At 37.2% G+C, this 16,216-nt stretch overlaps 1 protein-coding gene across 3 annotated transcripts in view; it reads right to left on the bottom strand.

Annotated features, from left to right (window-relative positions):
* The window catches only part of LOC126470616 (contactin), a 155,573-nt gene extending 141,358 nt beyond the window's left edge, over positions 1-14,215 (bottom strand). For 2 of the 3 annotated variants that reach the window (XM_050098573.1, XM_050098571.1), the window contains exons 1-5: positions 14,078-14,215; positions 13,161-13,337; positions 4,172-4,398; positions 2,658-2,900; positions 2,389-2,539 (exon numbers count right to left, since the gene is read on the bottom strand). In XM_050098573.1, the coding sequence (XP_049954530.1) occupies positions 2,389-2,539; positions 2,658-2,900; positions 4,172-4,398; positions 13,161-13,337; positions 14,078-14,080 (801 nt within the window). In that variant the 5' untranslated portion in view covers positions 14,081-14,215. Of the gene's footprint in view, positions 1-2,388; positions 2,540-2,657; positions 2,901-4,171; positions 4,399-13,160; positions 13,390-14,077 lie in introns of all 3 variants that reach the window. The other variant, XM_050098572.1, reaches the window with a different exon arrangement.
* Positions 14,216-16,216: the final 2,001 nt, after the last annotated feature.

The following is a 16,216-nucleotide window of genomic DNA, read 5'->3' as shown; positions in this document are numbered from 1 at the left end:
AATGGAGACTTTTTGAAACAAATTGTATTGAAGGGACCTCCCACCCTCTCTTTTCATTCTTTATCAAAGTATTCCTCCCCCAGATTCTGATACAAGTGTTAAAACTCTTAAATGTTAAAGTTATTAATTCTCCACAAGTACTGTAATGATTGTGGTAGCATGCATCCTTCTACATACAATATGTCTCAACAATACTGGACCGACCAAGTACTTGCATAAAGGTCAATCAGATTGTTTTCCCACAAAATTACCTTCATTCCTTTTTAAAATTCTCTTCTTTGAGTTTTATACTGGCACATACTTGCATTTCGCTCTGTCTTAGCAATTACTGGGAAAGTCCATACAGGCACAGCTCCTAACAGATTAAAAAACTGTTAAGGTAGAATTTAGTTTTTTGTCTCCCATTTGTTTGAGGGGGAGGGGGTGAGGGTGAGTTATGGAAAGAACCTGTCTGTGATCAGAAATTAGGTGTGAGAATGCAGGCTTGCAGTTGGCTGCATCATTTAGATCATTCCAAAAGGGAGAAGACTGGTTTGAGTTTAACATTCTCTCAATGTCATCAAAACACTACCTCAATTGAGTAAAATATAAGGAATGAAATTAGCAAAAGTATTTTTGAAGGAATCACCTCTGTGAACACACAAAGTGTGACTTCCCTGAAATAGCTTAAGAAGCAATATGGATTTACTGCATGACCCTCTTCGAATAAGTGATTTCCCTAAATCGCTCCAGAAAAATGCCGGGGTGGTTCCTTTGAAAGGGCATGGCCAACTGCCTTCCCTGTCAATCCCTAATTCGATGAGACCGATGACCTCACTGTCTGGTCTCCTCCCCACAACAACCCAACCCAACCCAACCCAACCCAACCGCTCTTCAAGTGTAACCGTAGTGATAAGCCCAACTGGGCCAAAGAAAGAGCACCTCATTTTTTTTGCTTACTTCTTGCACTCCCCCAACTGTTAGATGAGTCTCATCAGGGATGGTCCAAATGTACAGACTGCATTGGTCTCAAATTTTGCTACCAGTGACAAACTGAAAATAGATTTTCACTTGGTAGAATTAAATCTGTTCAGTGTATATAGTCAAAAACCCAAATGCTGAGCCTTTTCCCCTCAGTTTGATTACCTCAGTCATTCTCTGAATACTTCTGTTGGCAGTAGCTACTGCTGGCATCCTCAGAACATGAAAGTATTCTCACTTAAACACCACAGCTATAGTAACTAAACAATGTGATGAGCCCAATAACAGTGGTTCTTTCACTAATTCTAAAAGTTGCACATGGTTGGAATTTGAAACACTGGAGCAGAACTCTGTCATTTTCCAAACTTTCAGAGTAATCTTCATGCTCTACATTCCATTAGCTCCTGTTCTCCAACATTCAGGATTACGCTGCATATGATCAAAAAATTCAATGATACATTTAGATTCTGGACATAGCTGTGTGCTTATAAAGTCAATAATTCATGTAAACTCTACGAAAAAACCTTCAAATAATTTATTTTAAATAACACAATGAGTACTCTTTCTCTTGTTCATTTATTTTGTATCAAACCCTCATTCTTCACATCCACCTTTAATAACTTCAATTTATCACATTTAGAAACGTAAAAACAATTTTTAGCTCACTTACTATTTAAAAGAATTAAAATATTATACTGATATTCATCTGAAACATATTTTAAGTTTTATGCTCATGACCAAACAATTTTTCATGATATTTCAAGTTCAAAGGATAAAGATCACAATGCCAATAAATATTATAAAGGTGTGACTCTGTGAAAATTATAGCACTGATTGAATCCTCAAAATGTAAGCTAAAAGATAAAGGTTTGAATTCATCATCCAAAAATATTTAGTTGTAAGATGGAACTGGTCCTGCAAGTATCATCACAGTTCCATCGCTTATTAGTCTTCCTCTAGAGAATTGACAAACGACATACCCACAGGAGATAAAATATGTACGCCAACATAGGACCTCTGGGAATTCAAACTCAGTTGCAGAAGTTATACTAAACACTAATAACTTCATGTTAGTACATAATGCTCTGTTCAAGATTAGGTCATAAGGATGGTAGGTTAAAGTTTTGAAGTCCCACCAACAATGAGACCACTACAGACTGATTTACTATTAAAGTGGTTGAGCACTGTTTGATACATGCAATCATCACAGTACTTAGGACAGAACTAGACATAACAGTGACTGTCTCACATCACTGACTACAGGACAAATCTTCTGAAGGGTTGTACCACTTAAAAAAAACATGACAATCAAGATTAACTAAAATAATCTGCTGCAATTTACAACTAAGGAGACAGATGAAGTGTATTTTACTCAACTTTATTTTATCTATAAAAATACAATCAAGAGGATGAGCAAAGAGATCTTACCATTTTGGGATCGAAAATTATCAAAGCACCGCCACTGATAGTATATCGTCTGTCACTTAGAGGGTCAATCTTCCTTGCCACTAAGCGATCATTCTCATAGTCTTCTCTGAACCATTCGTATGTTGGTGTTGGGTAACCCCCAGCAAGGCAACTGCAATACAATTTAATATTTAAAAGTAGTACTCCACAACATGTAAATTTTTCATTGTCACTACAGAGATGGTGCAAATCGAAAAAAATTTAATCTCATCAATTATCCAGTCTTTTACCTTAAAGTGACATCATTCAAAGTAGATCTCTTTGATAAATCAAAAACGACATCATGTGGCTGCCTTTTAAAAAATGGACCACGTGGCACCTTTTCTGGATCTTCTACTTCCACTCCATATGTAAAAGTGCGATCTTCTACAACAAGGTAACTCAGGCTAGCTCTTGGAGCTTCACAAATGAACAAAAGTGGTTCTTCACCATCAACTTTCTCAAAACCCCATCGTTTCAACTGGTTGGAAAAGCTGCAACAGGAATAAAGTTAAGAAACTAACTTGTTAATACAGTATAAGCCAGAACATGCATCAATAGATTATTCAGTAAAAATAGATTATTTGGTAAAACTATACTTATGGTGTTCCCAGCTACTGAGCTTTGTGCTGATGTCGGTAACAAATCATGTGAGAAACAACAGGAACTGAATACAACAAATTGTGAAACAGCTGCGGTAACCAACCAGAATGCTTGTTCATAATTTCATATGGTTTTGTAAGCTGGATGGTATTTTGTTCTGGTAAGTTAGAATTTAACCACACTGTTGGAATTTTCAGCAAAATTGGAGGTCGGGCATACAAGTACGTTATTGCAATGACAAACGTATATCTTGAGTTACATTACATAACAACATATTATGGCAATTATATGTCTTTCACCTTAAGATTTGTTTGCTTTATAAACTCACAAGCAAATTTTCACATTCCAACTTAACCTAAGGCTTGGGCTATGCTACAGGCAAGTTTGTCCGAACATTGCACCTTCTTTTCCATTTACATTGCGGAGTCACCTTGTCCCCAGGTACGGGTGCCCTTGCTGCCACATTATTCTGTTTATACGTGAAAGCTAATCTCATGAACTGCTGTACAGATTTTGATACAGTTTTCACTAATAAATAGACTGATTAATGAGGAACTTTTGTGTACATAATTTATAAATATAGTAATGATGTACGTGTAATATATGTACGATTATATGTTCCTTATTTAACTGATGTTTGGGGGTGACGTCTCTTGGCAATGATGGAAACCTGGAAACGGTCAGCTAAAGAGGGGTGGTACCTGGTGGGGAAAGCAGTAAGTAAATGGTCACCAAAACTAAAGAGAGCAGTGAAGCTCGACTCTAATCTCATAAGCTCCTTACATATGCACAAATTCACAACTTATTAATTTGTATCTCACATCCCTCCTATGTTTCCTTATAATTTTGATAATGCTGCCAATGATGATGATGTTGATGCTGATTACGGGTTTCAGATTACTCAGCTGTAGTTTGTTTAGTGCCTAAAATAAAAGCTAGATGTGGTGAAAATTAGTAATACTTTAAAATATTCCACTAAGTGGTGTACACAAATAATATGACATCTAAGAGGAATGCGTGTCGCTAAATGAACTAAATTTTACATTTTTTATAAAAGTTCATCACATTTTAGAATGTTGTATTATCTCACAGAATGTGATATAGTCCACAATAGTTAGTTCTGAATATCTTGATAATTTTTTGCTTTGTAACTAAGCCATACCTATATACAAGATAGTCTTTATTGAAGGTCGATTCCTGTTCTGGCAGAAAAGCAGCATCCATATTGATCACCTGACTATTATCACCATCATTAACCCAGTAGTCTGGGCTCTGCTGCCGTGCACTCGTATACCAGCGACGGTGTTGTGGATCTTGCATAACGAGCTGATGCACCAGAAACCCATGTTCTTCTAGGTTGCTTACACTTACAAGATCTGCATCGTATGCCTGTTAACAGAAAGCAGATAAATTAAAAGTTAAATTCCCAAATGCCTTGGTATTTGGTGCTACACAGAGTCAGAGGTCATTATCTGCTGTTTCGGTTTACATAAAAAACAAGACACATTAATATTTGCATCCAATGGCTCCTTTGGGTCTCATTTTAACTGTTATTTTAAACTAAGAAATTAAACATTACAAATTTATTAGACAGAATTGCTGGCCAGTGCTTACTATAGGGAGGTGAAATAATAGTACTGCTAACATGCGCATGGAAAAGTATATGATACTTATAGAACTATTTGTTCCTTCCTTGAGGCAGAGAGGGAGATAGGTTGAAGAAGGTTAGAAAGGACTGGCAAATCACTCAGATCCCAGATGAGCATGATCCACCTTTGCTAGTTAGTTAGTTTCACATTCCATGGATCATTTGTACAATAAATCATAATGATGTGGAACGAGTTATTTTACATTCACATTAAAAATTATTTTGTAAATATAGCTACATGCTGAACATTTGTAAGCTTTTTTATCATCAAATATACACCAACAAACCATTAAATATATGCCACCTTTTATACATTTTCTTCAGTGGGATATAAGGGGTTGTCAAGGAGAAACTTTTTCAGTCTGTTTTCAGATTTTACTTTGTTGCCTGTCAGACATTTTATATCACTGGGTAAGTTAGCAAAAATTTTGGCTGTGGCATTGGGCACCCCTTTCGTGCTAAAAGACAACCTTTATGTAGAGTAATCATTGTCATTTTTTGTTCTGGTGTTGTAATTATGTGCATCATTGTTCCTGTAAAACTCAGTGGATTATTTACAATAAACTTCACAATTGAATAAGTATACTGTAAAGCATAGACAGAACGCCAAACTACTTAAACAGATGCATACAAGATGATGGTGGGTGAGAACCATATACTATTCTTACAGCCTGCTTTTGAGCAACAAAACTATTCCTGCCAGTGCTGAGACTGATTCTCTGGTTAACTTCACTAACCCTGCCACAATCACCGGTTTAGTTATCCCGCATTTATTCTACGGTTACGCGTTATTACGTGTTTGTACAGCACGTTTTCCATGCTACTCCCAGAATTGAACTTAAGCAGCTGCTAGCCGGGGACTCTATAATTGGCACTTACTGGTGTAGCGATCTGGCCAAAACTTTTCCGGCACAATTTCATTTTCTTGGATACACCGAGAAGATGATACACAATCTTTCTTATCTGTTATTCTTGTTTGTCATTTATTTCCACTCTGGTAGTCTGAATATATGGATTTCACTAGTAATTATAACACAGTTGATCATTCACAAACCCAGTCAACCACATAACAAACAGCGATTGGCATTCACCCGTTTGGCTTTATTCCGCTCACCTCGTATAGCCCCGGATTCTTTTGTCTGCAGGGAAGTTTATTTCTAGATGCGACCGAGATTCCTCTAGCAGACATCACATACACTATGCACGCATTCAAAAATCAACTTATGACTCATTCATCAACTTAGAATGTTTTCAAAAATGTTAAAAAAAAAAACAGGGATGCGTTTCAAAATCATATAAATAATCGATAGACCAACGTGTGCTGGATGTTAGGTGCTTTGTGAAACAAGGTTTTTTCCCCCCTCAAGGATATGAATTTGCAGCCCCCCCCCCCTCCCCCGGCCACTATATCCAGGCCTGCTGCGCATGCGTGAATCAGACAGATTGGGCATGCCAGTAAAATTTTTCTGGGTGGTATCTGGCTGCTTGCTGCTACTGCTTATACAGCTAACAGCCACACTTCTGTAGCCAGAAACGGGAGAAGGTACTACTTATACACCACTCACCTGCAAATGCACATGAGCCCACTCACAACTGCTCAAACAAATCTAATGTGAACAGCTGTGACGTCACACTCATCAGAGGCAATTTGTTGTTATGAAGCTTTGCATAATCTTCCTAAAGCCTTTGACACGTTTTGCTGTTGGCAGACGCTTGTATGAGCACTATGTTTTGTTGTTGTATATGGTACATTTCCTTTGCAACTGAAGTTTTATTTTAATTTTTTCCTCTCATTCATGTTTTAGTGCTGCAGTATTACTCTGCAGTAGCGGGATACAGAAATATCCTTTGTTAGAGTATCGGTTCTTACAGCCAAAATTACAAAAAATTAACTGAAAACTAAAATACTGAAAAATTCCTGGAATTATAAAAAATTCCCGGGTTTTCCCCATATCTCCCAGTTGTCTCAGGTTGTATACACACTGATATACCATCAATCCCACAAAATCTCTGTTTATCTCAGAGAATATTGCAATTCTCACAGTCAAAAAAGCCTAAGACAGGTCACAGAAAATGCCAACTGGTGCTATTTTTTATTTAATGCTTGTGCAACTCGGGTAAGATTCTATCCTGTAGTCAGATTTAAACTAGTTGTCACTTGACGGGTAGTGGGCTGCACGGCTCCTACCAACAATAAACCAATGGAAGGCTGGCACTGTCGACGTCTACTGGGTTGCCACCTCCACGGTGCTGTGCTTCCTAAAGCACTGTGGCAGCCAGTCCTCAGCAAGCCCTTGTAGTGAATGATATGGGTAACTTTTAGTTTTATGTGCCTTACGATGTGTGACGAAAGTACTAAAAATACAGGCAGACCGAAGCTACAAACCCCCAGAAAATTTTCAAAATGTGGCGGACAGGGCATGATTATAAGCAGTCAGTTGTGTGAATTTGTTTGTTCCTAGAGGGAGTGTTTTGAGAGAGAGGAGGATGCAGGAGTGACTATAGTTTCTTTGGATAAAGTTGCGGAGCAAGCTGCAGCTGCTTTACTAATCAGCAAACGATCAGTGATACGGATCTGCAAGCAGAAATTCGAGAAAGAAGAATCTTGGGAGTCATCTAAATTAGAGACACCTTGAAAGAAGAGGTACCTCAAAATGAGTGTCACAAATCTCAACTCTTTTCAGGAAGATGCACTTCGTCATCAGATACACACATATTACTCTCAGATACTCACATATTACTCAGGGAAGGAGTATCCAACACTCCCAAATATACATGTTACCCTTTTAGCAGCAGACTTGTTTCAGGGTAGTAAATCATCCTTGTTACAAGTCATGAAAACGTTAGGATTCGGCTATAAATCCACTTCTGACACTAATTAAAGGAATGCCAAGATATTGCAGCCTGGCAATGCCGCTTCGTAAGAGAAGTAGTAAGGAGAAATTTTGACACTGTTTGGCCTGACAAAATATGGGGGAATGTGCGACACAGTTTAGAAAAATCCTAGACAGACAATACCACAGAGTTGGTATGGAAGCTCCCATCGGCAGAGGAAAAAAAAAAATTGCACATGTTGGAAACTCTTCAGGTTTCATTTCATCTGGGCACAGATTAATCATCATACTGCTACAGAAAATAAAAAATAAAAAAAATATGTTGACTGAAGTGGAATGGCTTTTGAAGGCGAGAGTTGAAAAGCACAGTAGAAGACAGGCAAAAGGATCATGTGAAAAAGAGTTATACAGGAAGCTTGGAATAATGAAGGTTTGTTACAAGAGTGCATCCAAGACTTGATAATATTTGTCACAATGAGCAGCGAGACCAATACTTCCACTGACTCTGAATTACGTGGTGTTTTCCCATTCTCCGATTAGTGTATGGTGTATAATGAATGTCTTTTTAAAGCTTATATTTCTGAATTTATTTCGATCAATTTCTCTTTATTGTTGAGAGACTGAAGAATACTGTTTAGCCGATTTCCGTCATCTCCTTATGGTAAGCAAGCCTGCATTTTCAATATATTTCATTTTGTTATTTCATCTGTTTAATAGTTTTCGAGACATGCAATAATAAGAAGGAAACGTTTCCGGCCAAAAAATTTCTCCTATTTCAGTAGCCAACGTAACACCGGCCCTAATAAAAATTGGGGAGAGATTTTTGACATGCTTAGAGAGACCACACAGAGCAATACCATACGTAAATTTCAGAATTTTTACATTATTTTTGTAGGAGATAGAGACTTCAAACTTGTTATGAGTTCAATACTGACCCAACTGAATAAAAACATCTTCAGAGGCATATACTCAATAAATGCAAGGCAGTAAGAAAATTCTGAAAAATTTGCTGCCAAGCAAGATATTTTTGTAATTAAAAAAAAGTATTACTGTGACAGCAATAGTTTCTGAAAGATGACATGATAAATTTGAAGCTGTTTATGAATGGGAAAATTTAATTTGTTTCAAAAAAATTACCCTAATGCTTTACCTAACTAAAATTACGAACAGATTTTTGACATTCTCTACATCGTACGTGAATTCGAGGTTCTTCCCTTCATTTCTGGGGATTTTATATCGTCGCGGAGAGCACTGTGCTGTGGTGGCTGCCTGTAGACAGCGCTTGACACGAAAACACTGCAACTTTGGAGCTCAAACATCAAGTGACAACTAGTTTAAGTCTGACTATTGAATACATCAACTTCTCAAAAATTTTGTATAATAACGCCATTATGAAACAAGTTGCTAGTTCTTAAAAGGAGGTGGGGGGTTACAATGGCATGTTTCAGTATCCGTGGAAAAAGGCTTGAACTATGGATGCATTACATGTTTTAGATAAGACAGGCGAAGGGACTGTGCTCACAAGTGGGTCCAATCTTATCTGGAATCTAAATGACATGTCCTTCCTTTTTAACCTTCCCCAAGCTTTCCTAAACTATGGTTAGACTAATTAATGAATTATTACTGTAACAGTCACAACAGGTGGCAGCCATGGCAATATAATCTAAGTCTATGCCCCTGCTGAATGAAGTAGACGAGACAGAAAATTTTTAACAAGCGTCTTTCAAAAACATCAAACACAGTATTTAATGCTAATAGGAGATCTCAATGATAAAAATGCTAAAATTTATTAAACTCCATCATGGAGACACGTTAAATTTCAACAGAAAGCTACTGAAGACTGATTCGTCTTAAATAATCTAAGGATAAATAAGCATTTTCTAACTCCTAAAGATATTCATAAGTGCACTTGGTCAAAACAACGTACACAATGAGTTATTGACAACTGCATTGAAAAGAAGAATTGGGGATTTATACAGGGTGAAAATTAAGTAAAGTGACAAACTCTGGAAGGTCACATGAGAAACCAAAGCAACTACTTTTCTCTAATGTCATATTTTCCCAGGAGAATCTTTGAAACTGGTAGAAGGAGTTTTCTCTGGATGAAAATTAACTAAACCAACAAACTCTGGGAGGTTGCTTGGGATACTGAAAACACTTTTCCTTATGATTTCTCCTGTGAGGCATCATTTTATGAGGACATCCAACCTTTCTTAAACTAGACAAAAAGTAACAGAAACACGTTTCAATTCTTTATTACCAAGAACAACAGTATTAACACAACACAATTACAGTGGAGATTCAACAATGCCTTCACTGACTTGCAAACAAAGTTCACACTATTGGGTTACATTATGTCTAACGCAGTGAAAGACTGCGGGAGTGTCTGCAATTTCTCCTGTTGCTGGTAGTATCCAGGCAACCAGGTCCTCTTCTGATTTAACAAGGGTTTTGTTAACAAGGTTACACATCTCTCCCCGCACAAGGAAGTCCAGAGGGGACAAATCAGGGGATCGTGTAGGCCATGGTACAGGGCCAACTCTGTCAATCCACTTTTATTGATACTTATGGTTCAAAAATTGATGCGCAGGACGACAAACGAGTGGGCATCATGTTATGCTGGAAACGCATGTGCTGTTCTGAAGTGAGTGGCATGTCATCCAACAATTCTGGCAATCTCTGGAAAGGAAATTGTAATAATGCCTGCCATTTAAGAACTTACATAGGAGATATGGGCCAATTAAACAGTCACCACCAAGACCTGCCCACACACTCATATAAAATCGCACTTGATGAGCACAAGTAAATGTGGCACATGGATTAAAGTTACTTCAACATGCAAATTGTGGATGTTGAATATCCCATCACACCCTAATGTTGCTTTATCTGTAAACAGCACAGAGGATGGAAAATGTAGGATCCATTTGACACTAATAATACCCTTGTCTCTGATGAACACTCGCCACTGAGAACAACATACTGAGTTCTATTACTTAAGAAGCTATACCTGGGAATCTATTCCATATGACCTGGCCTGTGTTAAGAGTCTGCAGTGGGGCAACATGACAAATTCCTAAAGTCTTAGAAATATGGAATCTGCCTCTTGTCCTTCATTCACAGTGGTAGAAGGACAAGCTGAGTTTCACATGAGTGATGCTTTCTAAGTTTGTGCTGATTTGTGGACAGAAGCTTTCCTATATCAAGGAAATTTATTATAGTCAAACTCAGAATATGTTCAAGAATTCTGCAGCATACTGATGTTAAGGATATGGGTCGGTAATTCTGGGAGTGCGTTCTTTTCCTGTGCTAGGTGAGAGATTCATTATGAATGCAAGCTAAGTATAGGGACAATAACATGTAGTACTCTCTTCTATCACACCAAAAAATATGTTAGTAAATGGAAAGAACAACATGTAACAGTGCCCCTAAGAAAAATTCTGCACAACCCCAGCATGTTCATTGAAATTTGACACAAGATGCACCAAAACCGGAAAATATAACATTCTACAAATACAAAGTTACATCACTGATAGCACATTATTATGCCATTTCTTGGAATATTGTAAGGCATTTATATTTTCAATATTTTATTTATTTACAGTGTGAATTAAGTTGTGCTCATACCTACTTTGATTGTGCTGAACTGTTATTACTAATGCCTTTGAATGTTGTTTCCATACTGCTGTACGGTGTGCAGTAAAAGTTCTTTAATATGGCGAGGATGTAAAAATTAGGCTTCGCTACAGTTCAATTTGTTGCCATAATCAGCTTTAGTCCTTTCACAATCAAACTGTCACCTTTCAACCTAACCAAGGCCTGCGCCACAAATTAGTCTGACACCACACCTAAAATTTAAGGGGGTGGGGGGACGTATTAACTGCACTTCAATCTGACATGCTGTATGCATAGCTACATAATTTTGGTGTGATGTATGCACCAGGTAGCTTCATAGCGCTCAAGAGGTTGAAATAAGCCATTTATTAATAATGATATAAAATGAACTCTTTGAAGGAATTTCTACTTTGCCCAGGATTCATACATTTTCAAAAAGATTTTGAGTCACTTCCAACAACGTCTGGACCTACAACTCAATGGGGAGAGGCAACTAATGGATCACGGCATAACTAAATGGATCACGGCATAACTAACCAAAGAATGCATAAAGTTGTTCTTAGTAATTCAACCAATATAGTCTTGAGACAATTCTGACTGGGGAGAAATCACTCATTTGGTTCCCCAAGGCTCAACCTTAGGTCAGCTATTGTTTCTCATATACATAAATGATCTTCCATCTAATATACAACAATCAGAATCAGTTCTTTTTGCAGATGACACTAGTATTTTAATCAGTCCCAGCATACATACAGAAACAGGAGAAACAATAAACTAAGTTCCTACGAGTATCACTGACTGGTTTTCTACAAAGGCGCAATATATTATGCTCTGCACATCTAAGGCTACTACACCAATGATAGGTATAACACATGGTGAGGAAATAATAAGCATGATGTAAACTTCAAAATTCTTAAGTGTCGATACTGATGAGGATTTAAACTGCAATTTGTAACGCCTAAAAAAACTTCATTCACCGAATTTTCAGTTAGAATCATTTCAAATCTTGGGGAGAGACAAATCAGTAAGCTGACATATTTTCATTCAATAATTTCATGGGGATAGTGTTCTGGAGTAACTCATCTTTCATAAGAAAGAAAGTCTTCATTGCTCAAAAATGTGCTGTAAGAATAGTATATGGTGATCACCCATGATCATCTCGTAGACATCTGTTTAAGAGGCTGGGCATTCTGACTACTGCTTCACAGCACATTTACTCCCTCATGAAATTTGTTGTAACTAATCCACTACAATTCAAAACGAACAATGATGCACACAATTACAATACCAGAAGGAAAAATGACATTCATTATTTCAAATTAAAACTATCTTTAGCATAAAAAAAGGGTGCACAATGCTGCAAGAAAAAATTTTGATCATTTACAAAGGTATATAAAATGTTTGTCAGATAGCAAAGCAAAACATGAAAATGAACGGAGAGAGTTCCTCCTTGACAACCCCTTCTATTCCACAGAAGAATTGCCATTACTGCAATGAGTAAAATGTGGTGGGTTGGACTTACCGTCTCACAATATCTGCATATCTTTCTTCATTTTGGAAAAAGAAGTTTACAAATGTTCAGAATGTTATCATATGTACCAGTTAATTTGTAATGTGAATGTAAAATAACATTCCACATCATTACGACCTATCACGCAAAATGATCCCTGGAATATGAAACTAACTCACTAACCAACAAACCTAACTTTTTTTACCTAAAGTAACTACTGATACATTAAGTACATTTGCAGTCTATTTTCACCTACATGTATAATGATCATGCCACGAAACAAAGCCCAATGCAATTTACATCTTAAGAAGGGTAATCACCAAGATAGAAGTAGTAACTTTTTTTGTTTATGACCGGAATGAAGGTGTTCTTGCCACCATAATATGAGAGACAAAGTCAGTGACAGTGACAACTATTTTTGTAGGTCTGACAAGAAATTAAGGCGTAAAAATATAGTAAATATGGTGATTTTGGTGATGCATGACAAATTCAAAGGTTCCATTAAAACTACCTTGTGCACAATAAAACACTTCTTAATTAATATTACCTGGCAGTTTCTTCTGGCATCATTGCGTGAACGAAGTGGGGATTTAATAAACCTGTAACACGAATCTTGAAATGACAACCAATGGCGTGGGCAGGACTCTTGCTCACGCATTCTTTGGGCTGTAGCCAGGAACAGAAGACACAACGTTGCAAATATGAATTTGACGGTCATAATGGCCTGAAAATTAAAAGTGATTCTTCAGCGCTCCTTTACAAATTAGCCGATAAAACTGCAAAAAAAAAATCACAGGAAATAAAAACGAATACTTGCTTTCGCATTATTATCGTCAAACAACTACATACTCATCTACAACCATATCAATGGAGATGACAAATTATCGGTGCATGTCGCAGAAGCAAATAGCGAACCTTCACACGCTATTTGGTATAAACGCCTCATACGCTATTTGGTATAAACCACGATGTGAACAGAAACACAGGAGTGGACGTGGTTACTGCTTGAGTGTCTACAATTATTACCATATCATACCATAATTCACAACCTTACGTCAAATGGCATCAAATGTAATAACGTTGATAGAATCCGAAAATACGCACATACTCCAATGTCAAAAACACTCGTGATAGCGACATCAATAGAAATGAGAAAAAAAAACACACAAGCTATGACATTGTACAATACAAACAATCACAAACCACTTGAGAGTGTGAATTATCGACTAGCAATGGATGAAGACTTGCAGATGACATATTTTGCAAACAAACAAAACAAACGTCTTTTTACGAAACTAGTAAAACGATATTTCTGCATTCCACTATATTTGCTATTAAGTTGCCACACGTAATATACCTAACCGTGGGAGTGGCACCAAGAATAAAGTCTTTCCTTTAGTAAAAACATCATTGTTTACATGTAAACATAAGTTACATCGAAAGCATGTCAACATAAATGCTTACCATCTCGTACAAAAAAACATAAACACTACTTAAACTGAGGAATACAGGTACTCTTCTTGAAAATAAACATAAGGCGCTACCTAAACATCACTAACGGCCATGGTTCAACGATATTAGCAAATTAAGCAGGGTGCAGTACTAGACGTGACTCACCACTCAACGTCGAGGGACGAATCACCGTGAACAAAGACAGAGTACGTTTTTTAATAACCATTTTGCAGGAACCATGGACCTCCATGGCAGGAACGGAGATTATACAAAGAAACATTCACGGTATGACCCAAAGGCGAAAAATTTTCCAATGATTTATTAGATTAGATAGAATTTGATTCAGTTTTCGTTCCATAGACCCAAAAAATGAGATGATTCTCATGGGTGTGGAACATCTTCAGACAATATAACACAAAACATTTGAATATAATACTTATTACCATGATCATTTGTCAGGAGATTGTCAAACTACGTGAATACAATACAGTAAACTGGAACAGCTAATATTTCCACAATTAATACGCTGTCAGAATGAAACATTGTTAGGCACTATTAATAAATTTTTCATACACAAAATACCTAAGTTTGATTGTTGTGACAAAGTGCTGTCAAAACTGAAATCTAACAGACGTTTTTACTTAAGCTAGCCTAACAGTCTCTGTTAAGATATTCATCTGTAGAGTAGAAGGACTTGCTTATCAAAAAGTCTTTTAAATTCTGTTTAAATCGTGCTTTATCTGAAACCAAGTTTTTAATGGTTGCTGGCAATCTATTGAAAATGTGTGTTCCTGAATATTGGAACCCTTTTTGGTCCAGGGTAAGTGATTTTAGGTCTTTATGTAGATTGTTGTTATTCCTAGTATTGATACTATGTATTGAGCTGTTGGTTGGCAATAGAGATATATTACTTGCAAAAAATTTCATTAAGGAATAAATATACTGAGAAACAGTGATTAGAATACAAAGTTCCTTGAACAGATTTCTTCATGATGTTCTTGAATTTACACCAAAAATGATTCTTATTAAAGTTTTTGCACACTAACATCATTTGCTCGGTTTGATGAGTTAGCCGAGTATATGATCCCGTATGACGTAATGAATGAAAGTAAGGAAAGTATGCAAGTTCTTTTATATTTATATCTCCTACATCTGACATCATTCTCTCTGCAAATACAGACTTGTTCACGCACTTAAGCAATTTTGTGGTATGCCGTGGTATGACTCGCGTTTCTCAAGCTCTGACGGTCACCATACTTAAGAGATCTGAAAGTAAAGTCCCTTTAAGCACTTAACTGTTAAGTGCTTAACATTTTAAGGTGGCTCAGTCACAGGGCTTTAGGAACCAACAAAGTACATCTACTCGTTTTCACATCGGTTTTTGTAGGCTATGCCCAGTATAGGCCTACGGACCAGCAAGACCTCCACGCTTGGAGATCATTGAGACTGTTCACAACAAGGAATTTCACCTGGCCCTGGGTGCCTACAGACCCACCCCTGAAACCAATGTCTGTACTTAGGGTAATAAGCTACCGCTAACCATGAGATGACAATACCTCATGGTGTTACAGGCATATAGGTTTTTGGATACCATTCAGAAGTCGCTCTTGTGGCACTTGTTGTGGACAAAATATGAAATGCTATCCAGTGCTGGATCCAGCGAATGTTCTGGTTGTTAACAGAGACCAAATTGTTCAAATGGCTCTGAGCGCTATGGGACTTAACATCTCAGTTATCAGTCCCCTAGAACTTAGAACTATTAGAACTACTTAAACCTAACTAACCTAAGGACATCACACACATCCATGCCTGAGGCAGGATTCGAACCTACGACCATAGTGGTCGCACGGTTCCAGACTGAAGCGCCTAGAACCGCTCGGCCACCAGCGGCCGGCTGACAGAGTCCAAAATTATCTTAGAGGTAATACAGGATAAACGAATCTTTAATCATGATTTCTATTTAAAAGTAATATTTTTCTTCAGTTAAACCCATTACCACAGTGATACATCTGAGCAAATGAACAACATTAATTCTTACATGGTTTGTGCTGACTGTGTCCTAAAGATCTGTTTACCAAATAAACTTACTATGATTGACACAAAGATATATTTGATCTTGAGGGCGTCTTTGAACCACAAGATATCCCGATT

Source organism: Schistocerca serialis, chromosome 3, assembly GCF_023864345.2.
Source record: "Schistocerca serialis cubense isolate TAMUIC-IGC-003099 chromosome 3, iqSchSeri2.2, whole genome shotgun sequence".
NCBI lineage: Eukaryota > Metazoa > Arthropoda > Insecta > Orthoptera > Acrididae > Schistocerca > Schistocerca serialis.
Note: the sequence above shows the minus strand (reverse complement) of the source record. Positions and strands in the feature narration are given on the sequence as shown.